We start from the raw sequence: 11,526 nt of genomic DNA, 5'->3' as shown, positions 1-11,526 counted from the left end.
GGCACCTGGGCAGCCTCAGCAGCCATGTCTGCAACGTCAGTGAGTGCTGTGTTTGTTCTAGTGGACGGCATCGACCCCAACTTCAAGATGGAGCACCAGAACAAGCGCTCCCCACTGCACGCCGCAGCGGAGGCCGGCCACGTGGACATCTGCCACATGCTGGTTCAGGTTCGCGACTGCTCCCCGGGGCGTCTCCCCTGCTCTCGTTATCAGAGCGACGTGATGGCAGGGTGCGTGTTTGCACAGTCAGGGCCGGGCAGTGCTGCGAGGCGGAAGCATGCAACTCTGCCGGCTCTCCACCGTGTGTGGAAGCAACACGCTAGCCATAGATGTGGCTGATCACATGTGTGGCTGTGTCGTGGCCTGCATTTCGGTGTCCAGTTCACTTTGGTGCTGACCGCCTCCCGCTATGGGGCAGAAGCGCGCAGGTGCACAGACAGCCTCTCCGACCCTGCTGCAGCAGTGCCGTCTGTGGGCTGGAGTCTGCTGAGCCTGCGCTGGGCGGTGAGCACTGGAGGCCGGTCCTATCCCAGCACAGTCTGGCTTGTCTCTCCCGCTGGGGCTGTGCTGCCTGTTAGTACTTCGGCAGCCGCCACTCGGTGCAGCTTTGCCTCTGTCCAGACACGCGGGAGGCTGTGGAACCTGGACAAGCACCGTTCTCGCTCTGACCCCAGAGTCCTTTCCCTGGCCTGTGTTGGGCCGGTTTGCTGTGTGTCCTGCTCTGATGCAGTGTCGCTCCTGAGCCTTCTTGGGGACCTACTCAGTCTCGGGAGTGTTCCTTTGACCCTCTGGTCCAGCGCTGCTTGCTATGCCCCAGGTTTGGGCCCGCTCTAGTCTCCTGGGGCGTTCACTGCAGCAGCCCATGGCCTTCAGTGCACCCCAGCCTGGGCTCCATACCTGTCTGGACAGGTGCCCCATGGTCGGTCTCCGTCTCTGCCCCACCTCTGGGTGGTGCTCCCTGCTTCACCTGCCTCTCCTGGTTTGCTCATCTCTGCCCTCAGGGCTCGAACCTGAGAGCCCTCTCCTCCCTCCTCGCTCCAGCTCCTCACTGCCTCTCTGAGGAAGTGTTCACACTTGCCCCGAGGCGTCAGACTGCCCTGCTCACAGTCCTTTCTCCTCTTCTTTTGAGAGGTTTTCGTTATAGGGTGCGTGTGCGCTCGCCAGGAAGACAGAGAGAGACAGAGAGACAGAAAGTGAGAAATCACCCCCCAGGGGGGATGGCCATGCCACAATCCCTTCTCCTCCATTCTCCTCTCGGGATCTTGGGCACGCACGCATACGCGCCCGATCAGAGTTTAAGCCACCGGGTCCGGGACACGAACTGCGGTCGACTACATGGGAGTCCAGCAACATAGCCATTACGCTAATTGCTGGTCCTCTCCTTTCTCCTCTTTTCAGAGGTGTTTGCCTTTATGGCCTGTGTGCTCGCCAGAGAGAGACAGTGAGAGGGAACAATGGAAACCGTCCCTGGGGTTGGCCATGCTGCAGTCCCTCGTCTGCTCTTCTCCCGGGGTCTTGGACACACTTGGACACACGCCTGGTGTGATTTTGGAGCCACTGGGTCCAGGACTCAAACCACAGTGGGCTGTGTGGGAGTTCAGCAATGTAACTGCTGTGCCATCTGCTGGTCCCTTCTTTCCTCTCGCAAATGGTAGCCTGTGTGTGCGCATGAGGGGTGGCGGGGAGACGCCTCCACTGGTGGTCTTCTCTGCAGGGTGGTCCCAGGCTCACTCTAGGAGGGGCCCCAGACATGGCCTCCTGGGTAGGGCCGCCAGTCGTGCTGTGGCTGTGGTCCCTGCTGGGCCCGGAGGAGGCTCACGCCCTCCAGCAGGCCAGCTCCCTCACGTCCAGCCACACTGCGGACATTCTATGTTTGCAGGGGTAGTTTTTCCCTTACATTTAAAAAATGTTGTAAAACTAGAATGGAGGAGAGTGGATTGTGGCGTGACCATCCCCCCTGGGGGGTGATTTCTCGCTTTCTGTCTCTCTGTCTCTCTCTGTCTGTCTCGCGAGCACACGTGCCCTATAGCGAAAACCTCTCCAAAAAAAAAAATGTTGTAAAACTGCCAGCGGGCGTGTGCACTTGCCAAAGAGAGAAGGCGGGGTTGCTGCACCGGCGGGTTCTCCGGCCCCGGTCCCCACGCTCCTCAGAGGAGTGTCGGCACGCGTGCTCACATGCCGTGTTTTTCAGGCCACACGGACCGAGCGCAGAGCCGTGATGAGCCGTATGGGGTCCTCTCGCTCAGCCACCGTGCTGTGTCCCAGCCCTGTCACTCTGTACGTGCATGGATCTTTTAAGATGGGCAAGATTTGAAACCAGCAAGGCCAGCAGGTGGCAAAGGCGCTGGGTCTGGGTCCCACGTGTCGGCGCCAGCCCTCGCGTCCTGGACCCATGACGTGAAACAGGCTGGCACGTGTGTGTGCGTGCCCAGAATCCCAGTAGGAGGACGGAGGAGAAGGGACTGTGGTGGGCCCCCCGGGGGTCTCTCACGTTCCCTCTCAGTCTCTCTCCATTGAGCACATGTGTCCTAGAGCAAAACACAGACACAAGCTCAGCTTGACCATCATGGTATCAGTAGGCACCCTCAGCCCAGCGGCCCGTCGTTGACACCTGCGTACGTCAGGAGTCCCGGGCACCTGCCTCCTGGCCCAGAACTCCAGGCCGAGGAATGACTCCTCCATGTCCCAGCTTCATTCTCTGTTCAGAAGTTACTTTGTTACCCTTCGAGGAACTTTGCTTTCTCTTTGGCTTTTTTACAAATTAAAACTGGACTGGCTCTGTGGTGTGGTGGTTAGGGCTGCCAGATCCTACGGGGCCAGCTGCAGTTCAAGTCTTGGCCCGGTGACTTGAGAAACCAGCTGGGCAGGTGGGCCTGTCTGGACAGCAGGAGAGGGGGAGGAGGGCGGCAGTGCGCCCACGCCCATGGGGTGCTTCCTCCTGTCTCTGTCTCTTTCTCTCTCTCTGGTGAGTACACTCCCCCTTTAGCAAGATTAATACATGGATGCTGGGAGAAACAAACGTATGTGCATCTGTCACGCACACACAAAAGCCCTTCCAGTGTGGACCTCTCCGTCAGAGTTTTGAAGTAGTGGCAGGTCTCACCCAGCAGGTCTGTCCTGGGGACATGGCACCCTCCTGCCCTTGGACCCTGTGTGGCAGTCTCAGCTGAGCCGGCTGCAGTCCTGGCACCTGCTGAGTCAGATACCACGCAAAGGCGAGCGTCTTGGGCAAGGCCAGCACCCCAGTCATGGCCATGGCGTGTCCCTACACCTAGCCAGGGCGGTCGTGAGCAGGAGCCGTCTGTTCTGCTTCCAGCTGCTGCGACCTTGCAGTCCCTGCAGGCACACCGCCCAGCCGGTAGGCCCCTTGGCACCAACCTCTGCCCAGCGCTGGCAGGTCTGGCCTGCCAGCACTGCCAGGCTGGGATCCGGAGCACTTGGTGGCGACCAGGAGCAGGGTGTCCTGGCCTAGGAGGGTCTCTGTCTCTGTGTTGTTTATTCCTCTGAGAGCCGAACGTTTGTCCTAAGATGCTGCGGGAACCCAGACTATAGGTGTGTTCCTGCTCGCCACGAGCCCAAGGGTGCTGTGGGGTGTCTCGCTTTCACCCTACCCCTACCTGGAGAGCTGGCTCGAGGTGGCCCTAAAAACTCATCCTCTTCCCATGGGCGACTCTGGGCCCCGTCTGCGTTCAGTTTCCACTGGCTCACCCGGCCCGGCCCGGCAGCACCTTTCAGGGTGACCTCGATGTTCGCGCACCCTCTGTTTTTCTCTCGAGAGTCTCACGGAAGCTGAGCGCTCTGGTCGGTGGCCCCAGCACAGCACGGAGAGCCCTGCCTCTCATGACCCTCGGGGCTCAGCACAAGGACATCAGATAGGGTGGGCGCGCTCCTGCCCAGTCCTGGGCATGCGCTGGGCGAGGGCCGCTCCTGGAGACACCAGCCACACACACTGCCGGAGCGCGTTCTGCAGTTGGCCTGCAGTCAGGCCTGCCCCTGCTGCCGGGCTCAGGGCTGCGGGGGCCCTGTCCCCACCTTGCTGCGGCGTCCGGGCTACGGGACCCCTCTCTGAAGCACCGGGTGTATTCTGTCAAGCAGGGTGGCACCACTGAGCGTGCATAGCTGTCACTGCCGGGGCCCCAGGACCTGGCTGTGCTGCACAGCACTCACAGGGGTGGGGGAGCATGTGGGAGGCGTGTCCCGTTGGGCCTGACCAGGGTGGGCACTCGAGTTCCCCACTACAAGGAACCCCTCATTTCCGCCACCCAGCTCTGCAAACCCACGAGGGGCCCACAAGTCAGTTGGCATTTCTCTTCCCTCCCCTCCTGTGTCCTGAAGTCTTTAGAACATTCCTCAACTTCCTGCCGTGTCCCCTGCAGCGTCAGTTCTTTGCGGCACCCAGTGACCCAGTCACTGAGTAGACCCTCTAGGGCCTGTGTGTTTGGTCTGGAGCTGGCCGCTGGCGGGCACCAACCCTCAGGGAGCATGAGGGGCAAGTGTGGGTCTTTCCCTGGTGCCTGGTTCTTGAGGGCCTGGGGGGCAGGGCCACTTATGCGCTGTGTCCTGCAGTGTCCCTCCACAGCCCCGCCTGGGCCCTCGTCCCACCGTGTTCTGTGTGTTCTTGAAGCTCAGCTACCCGGGAAGCGGGCTGCCCTGAGCTCTGGCCTCACCCTGCCCTCAGGCCTGCCCCTCCACCCCCGCCTCGAATGTGGTGTTTACAGTCACCTGTCCTACACTCACTGCCTGGGAGCTCGTAGACATCTGGCCTGCAGTCCTGCCCCTAAAACAGCTCTGGGACAGCTGTCCAGTCCCTCGAGACTCTTGCTGCGTCTGTCAGATCCGATGAATCGCGCCTGCGCCCGTGGGCCACCTGGGTCTGTTTGAAGCCTTTGTGCCTAATCGCATTACTTTTCTTTTCCCTTGCTGATGGTAAAAAGAATATTGTTCTCAGCCTTTCTCAGGATCAGCATTCACAGACTAAGTATGAGATTTTGTGCACTCGTGCAATCTCCTCCCATGGAGAAAAGGTGTTAGCGGCCAAACTGCTGACCGGCTTTGAGCACAAACAGGTTTGGAGGTGGCCTCTTAGGCTCCAGTGAGCAGAGACGTGCCTGTGTATACCGGCTGGCACCCTCCCCCCCGTCCTCCTGCTTTCTCCCTTTACTGGAGAAATCGAAATTGCTCCAAAATATACTGCTGGAATTTTTGTCTTCTTTTTTTGGAGAGGTTTTTGCTATAGGGTGCGTGCGCTCACCAGAAAGACAGCGACAGAAAGCGAGAAATCACCCCCCGGGGGGATGGCCACGCCGCAATCCCTTCTCCTCCATTCTCCTCTCAGGAACTTGGGCACGCATGCACACGAGTCTGGTGTGAGTTTGCCACCGGGTCCAGGACTCGAACCGCTGTCGGCTACATGGGAGTCCAGCAACATAGCCATTACACTAACTGCTGGTCCCTAGTTTTATCTATTTTATTCATGATAGAGAGCTCATGACAAGAGACAGAGAGGAGAGACGCACTCACAGCAAGGCCTTGTCACTTGGCGGTCCCTTGTCCCAGCCCTCTGGCTTCTCAGGAGCTCGGCGCCTGCGCACTTGCCTGGTGTGTTTTTGGGCCATCCCCGGGATCCAAACCCTGGCTGACCATGGCTTCCAGCACTGTAGTTTGGCTTGCCACCAGCTCTGCCACCAGGCGGGGCCAGAGCCACAGCTGTGTGTCACAGCAACTGGGAGGGGGGCACGGTGAGCTCTGCGTCCTGCAGGCCCTCGACATCTCCCCCCGATCCCGCTCTGCTGAGGGTCCTCTGTTCCCCCTTTCCTCAGGGGCCTCGTCACCCCACCCCTGCATCACCTGAGTTAGATCATTTCCCTTATCTTCCTCATTCCAAACAAAGGTGGTTGTCACTGCCATGCTGGTGACATTTTCTGCCAAAGTAGCTTGAAATGAAATACAATTTATCGAAAATACTCTGCCTGCACTGGAGACAGGTAGTAACAGGACAGGTTTGTCTTCGTGTGCATTTTTGGAAGACTCGTCGTTGGGCAGTACTACAATGTGAGTGTAGCGTGTTAAATCTCTTCACCTTGGGGGTGACCGCAGTGGCTGCTCCGACACCCTCACTCTTCCTTGTTTTACTAGGCGGGTGCGAACATTGACACCTGCTCGGAAGACCAGAGGACGCCGCTGATGGAGGCAGCAGAGAACAACCACTTGGACGCAGTGAAGTACCTCATCAAGGCCGGGGCGCTGGTGGACCCCAAGGTAGGCTCCCCGAGGGGTCAGTATTGGGGGGCAGGGTTTCTGAGAGGTGCGGGCAGCTTGGCTCTCAGCAGGATGCCGCCAGCCTCAGGGTCTTGGCGCTCACCCGGTTGTCCAGAAGTGGCTCCTGCCCCATTCCTGGCTTCTGGGCTTTTAGGCAAAGGGCTAGTCTGTGAGCAGAGCCGTGTGCCGGAGAGCAGGGAGCTCAGGACCACGCACTTTGCCGTCTGTCTGCTCCCCGGGGCCGTGAGGCAAGGAGGGAGGGAAGCAGAGTTGAGGCTGGAAAGGAGGACCGTCAGCGGTCTCTGCTCACAGGTGACGGAGCTTCCATGCAGGAAACCATAAGGGATCTGCAGAGCCGCTGCTCGTCAGTCACCTGGTTCAGCAAAGTGCAGGACAGAGTAGACACAGAAGAGGCAGTTGTACTTTTATGCATGCAATGAACTACCCAGAAAGGAAATTATGATCCATCAAAAAATAGTAATACGTTCAACCAAGGGGGCGAAAGACGTGTACAGTCTAAATGACAAGCATGCCAATGGAGTCAGAGGAGGCCTGAGTAAGCGGAGAGTGCTCTGTCCACAGGCGGGAGGTTCCCTCAGGTAGACGGCCTAAATGGAGCTCTGTCCACAGGCGGGAGGCTGGCTCAGGTAGAGGGCAGTATCACCCAGGTACCCTCCAGTGTCCATGCAGTTCCTACCGAAGTGCCAATGTCCTTTCCACGGGTGCACAAAAACCCTCTCATCCTGTAGTTCACATTGAATCTTGGGACCAAGAACCAAATAATTTCAAAAAAGAAGAAAGTTAGAAAAGTGCATTCAGATTGCAGAGCTTCACTGACGAAGGTGGTGAGGCAGGGTGTGCCATCCAGGGAGCCGGCGTGCGGCCACAGGATGCTCTGTGGGAAGGCCGTGTCCATGCAGAGGCTGCAACCCGACCTCATACCACACATAGGAATCAGTTAGAAGGGGCAGAGACCTGAACTTAAGAGTTAAATTGTGCCTTTGAGGAGGGTGTCAAAGGACGTATCACGGCATGGGTGTGGTGATGAGTTCTTGGGTGTGACATGAAAAGTATGGAGAGTAGGTAACAGCGGTTGGCGTAATGGCTATGTTGCTGTCCTCTCATGTAGTCGACTGTAGTTCGTGTCCCTGACCCAGTGGCTTAAACTCATGCCAGGCGCATGTGTGTGCGTGCCCAAGATCCCGAGAGGAGAAGGGATTGCGGCGTGGCCATCACCCCTGGGGTGATTTCTCGCTTTCTGTCTCTGTCTCTGTCTTTCTGGTGAGCGCACGCGCCCTATAGCAAAAACCTCTCTAATAAAATGTATAGAGAATAAAAGGAAAAATAGATAAACATCAAAATTAAATATTTTGTGCATCAGAGGCCACTCAAGAGAGTAGATGACAGTCCAGAAGAGGAGGGTTTGAAGCCCTGTATCTGAAAAGTGGTTACTGTCCAGACCACAGAAGTCTTACTACTCAGTAACAGAATACCCCCGAGCAATCCATTTCAAAAGGGGCAGACTGAAGAGCCATGTCGCAGACGGTGTTAATGGCCGAGTAGCACGTGAAGAGGCACTCGGCACCCTGAGTCACCAGGATGTGCATGCAGCCGTGTGCGGCCCCTGGCTGTAGGGTGTCTACACAGCAGAACCGCGTTCATTAGGGCCGTGCCCAGCTGAGAGCCGAGGAGGGAGAGCTGAGGTGAGGTTGGGACCCGCGCGGCTGGTGAGTGTAGACAGTGCGACCACCGTGGACGGTTCCTCACGTAGTTGCACAGTGACCGTGTGTGATGCCCGCCCCAGGGGCGGACAGTGGTGGGCACTGCAACTCTGTTCAGGAGCTGGGAGGCCAGCTGGAGCCCAGCCGCGTGTGGCCGTACGTGAGGTGAGCACTTGGGCACGAAGCAGAAGCAGACGTACACGTCCTGACAGTGCTGCATGCCCCGACGTCCACGCAGAATAGGAATCATCAGAGGCTGAGACATGAGAGGTTTCCAGGGGCTGGGTGGGGGCGTGTTACTGAGTTGCGTTGGGATTAGGAAAAAGTTTGGAAGTAGCGGTGTGGACTTGGCTCCCGGCAGGCCCGACCTTGGGGTGTGTATCACCGTGGTAAAACGTAAACATTCCTGAAGCCCTTCACGGTAATGAACACGTGTTTTCTCCAGCAAAAAGATTAGCACACTCTCCATGCTAACTTACCATCGCTCTTAACGTCGAATGGTCGCTTCTGTTCCCTGTGCCACTCAACTGTCCCGTGGGGCCCCCGCAAGTCACGCACTCATAGTTTCTCATACAGTTGTGTCACTTTTTTAAAGTCAAACTTGTATTTTTTAAAATATTTATCTTATTTTCCATTTTAATTGTAAACAGTGCCTCACCGGACATTTTTGTAGCTAAGTATTTGTACGTGTTGATTGCTTTAGGGCGGGTTTTTGGGTTTGTAGTACCTGGGTCAAAATGAGTGAGCAATAGATGGCATGATGGTTACATCGCTGGACTCCCACGTAGTTGACGGTGGTTCAGGTCCCAGACCCGGCAGCTTCAAACTCACACTGGGTGCACATGCTGCCTGACCAAGATCCCGGGAGGAGAGTGAAGGAAAGCGGTTTGTGGTGTGGCCATCTCCCTGGGGGTGGGGAGGGTCATTTCTCACTTTTTATCTCTCTGTCTCTCTAGCAGGCACATACACCCGATAGCAAAAAACCTTTCTCAAAAAAAAAAAAAAGAAAGAAAGAAAAAACCATGAGGACCATCAGTTGGCGTAATGGCTATGTCGCTGGACTCCCACATAGTCGACCGTGGTTTGAGTCCCGGACCCAGTGGCTTAAATTCGTGCCGGGCACGTGTGCGTGTGTGTCCAAGATCCCGAGAGGAGAAGGGATTGTGGTGTGGCCATCCCCCCCAGGGTGTGATTTCTCGCTTTATCTCTCTCTGTCTTTCTGGCGAACACACGTGCCCTATAGCAAAAACCTCTCAAAACAAAACAAAACAAACAAAATGAACATCCCAAGGAGCACCCTCACCTGCTGCAGGGTGCTGGCCCGGCCCCCCTTACCACACTGTGTGCACCCACAGCGTTAGCAGCTGGTCTGCAGAAGTGTTTGAGGGTTTTGTTCCCTGTTTTAATTTGTTCTTGTTATTCACATGTCATAAATACTTTTTCAGTTTGTATTTAGTTCTTTATTTTGTTTTGGTGGATTTGGAGGTATAGAAGCCTTTATTTTTCTGTAAATAACTACAGATAGCGATTAGGATGAGCGGGCAAGCGCCCCGTTCACCCAGGCGACTGTTTCCAGCCTCCCTAGAGAGCTGGCGCCACAGAGTCGATTAGGCTGGAGAGAGCACTTGGCGCAGACAGAAGCAGCCAACACCTGCAGGGCTGAGGGTCATACAGGAAGATGGGCAGGTGGCACTGGGGGCAGCCGCTGAGCGGGATGTGGTGCACAGCTGCGGCAGGCTGGGGCGGCGGCAGGGAGTGCCCTGTAGTAGCCGGGCAGGCCGCCAGGCAGTCTGACCACCCTCCTGTACACTGGAACCCCAGAAAGACAAGAGGAGAGAGTCCGTCAGGAAAACGTGTTGGGGACGTAGTGGCCATTGATTTCCCAAAGTCGGAAGAAATGGCAGCTGGTCCAGAAATGCAGCTGTGTCCGAGCAGGTGCCTGGCCAGAATGGACCGCAGGAGGGGCTGAGACAGAGAAGACTGGTCACGTACGTGCGGACAGGGCCCGCACCCCTCCTGCCCGCAGAGACCCGAGTCAGCGGATGACACTTGGTCGTGCTGAGTCACCACCGTAGAACCAACACCTCTCAAACATGCCGGAAGATGAGGCTCGGTGGGCGGCAGGAGGTGAGGGTCACCCACACCTATACGCCGGGCTGGGGCGCCCAGCGGAGACCAGGCGCGCCCGGCGTAGAGGCCTCTTCTCCTGTAGACGTCTCGTTAGTCGAAGGCCGTCCATGACACACGCAATAGAGTGGACCCGACTTCTGACGCGGAGTGTGTGCCTGCAGCAGCCCGAGAGGAGGCAGCTTTGCAGACGGCACTCGAGCACGTGCCCCTCCCAGGGAGGACGGGCCGTGGGCTGTGCGTAGACCTGCATGTACCAGTGCCGAGCGTCCTCAGGGAAAGCACCAGGAAAACAAAAAGAAATATAGCTCTGTGGGGGGAGACCAGCAGAGGGTGAGACAGGATTCTTCACGCTAACCGGTGCAACCGAAGTGCAGGGAGATAGGCGTGACCACAGCCAGGCCGGCCCCACCCACCCGTGCGTACAGTGACGCCCTCGCTCCGTAGGCTGGGGCCACATGGGAAGCTCAGTCTGGTGGCAGAGACTGGACACAGAAGAGCCCGAAGAGCCCCCACACCCACAGACAGACGGGCAGGCCACGGGCAGGTTTGAGATCACCGTGTCAGTGGTGGGAAAAGCAGCGGCTTGCTCCGGCAGCACACGCTGCAGACAGGCACGGGAGTGCACAGAGGCCGGGCCCATGGCAGAATGACAAAGCCTGGGGGCAGCCGGGAAGGTGATCTTCGTAGTTCAGGGCTGGGGAAGCATTGGTAAGTAAGAGTTTCTCTTTAACGAAAGATATCACAGAAAACTCCTGCAGGTAGGAGGCAAGACAGTAACTGAGCTGCAGTGGGGCAGAGTGTGGGCCGCCGTGGGCGTGCGGGACGTGCTCAGGGCAGGTCGCCATGGGCATGGGAGTGCGGGACGTGCTCAGGGCAGGTCGCCATGGGCATGGGAGTGTGGGACATGCTCAGGGCAGGCCGCCATGGGCATGGGCATGGGAGTGAGGGACGTGCTCGGGGCAGTGCTCAGCAGAGCATGGGCATTGTGTGCGTCTACATAGCAGAGGTCTTCAGCGAGGGGCAGGCAGACTGGGATGGTCTGACAGCAGCTGAAAGGAGCAGGCAGGTGCAGCCTGTCACCCACAGGACATGGCAGACTGCTGTGCCAAGCTGCAGGTCGTAGCAGGGTGCTCGTGCAGCTCAGCAGTGAGACAGGAGCCACCGTTAGTGGAGCTATGTGGGGGAGGTGGCGAGAAGCACGTCAGAGTGAAGAGGTTGCGTTCCGGGTATCAGTTTACCACGGCACATGGGCATTCGTTTTGGTAGGCGATGGGTCGTCGGGACTCTGGTCTGGGTGCCCGGTGCCACTGTGGTTACCACTGATAGCCGACGGTGTCCCTTCTGCCAGCAGCCCCTAGTCCTGGCCACCTTTGACCTTCCCATGTGGCTGCCGTGGCTGGCCCACCCCCCCCGCCCG

The 11,526-nt window shown here is 57.7% G+C and overlaps 1 protein-coding gene across 2 annotated transcripts in view; it reads left to right on the top strand.

Annotated features, from left to right (window-relative positions):
• Positions 1–11,526, top strand: part of EHMT1 (euchromatic histone lysine methyltransferase 1) — a 91,691-nt gene that overhangs the window by 67,193 nt on the left and 12,972 nt on the right. For both annotated transcript variants that reach the window (XR_003547009.1, XM_014582046.2), the window contains exons 15-16: positions 62–168; positions 6,136–6,258. Coding sequence is in view for 1 of the 2 variants with exons in the window: in XM_014582046.2 (XP_014437532.1) it covers positions 62–168; positions 6,136–6,258 (230 nt within the window). In the remaining variant the exon portion in view is untranslated. The remainder of the gene's footprint in view (positions 1–61; positions 169–6,135; positions 6,259–11,526) is intronic.

This window comes from Tupaia chinensis, unplaced genomic scaffold, assembly GCF_000334495.1.
Source record: "Tupaia chinensis unplaced genomic scaffold, TupChi_1.0 Scaffold142100_1, whole genome shotgun sequence".
NCBI lineage: Eukaryota > Metazoa > Chordata > Mammalia > Scandentia > Tupaiidae > Tupaia > Tupaia belangeri.
The sequence above is the reverse complement of the archived record's forward strand: the minus strand, read 5'-3'. Positions and strand labels throughout refer to the sequence as shown.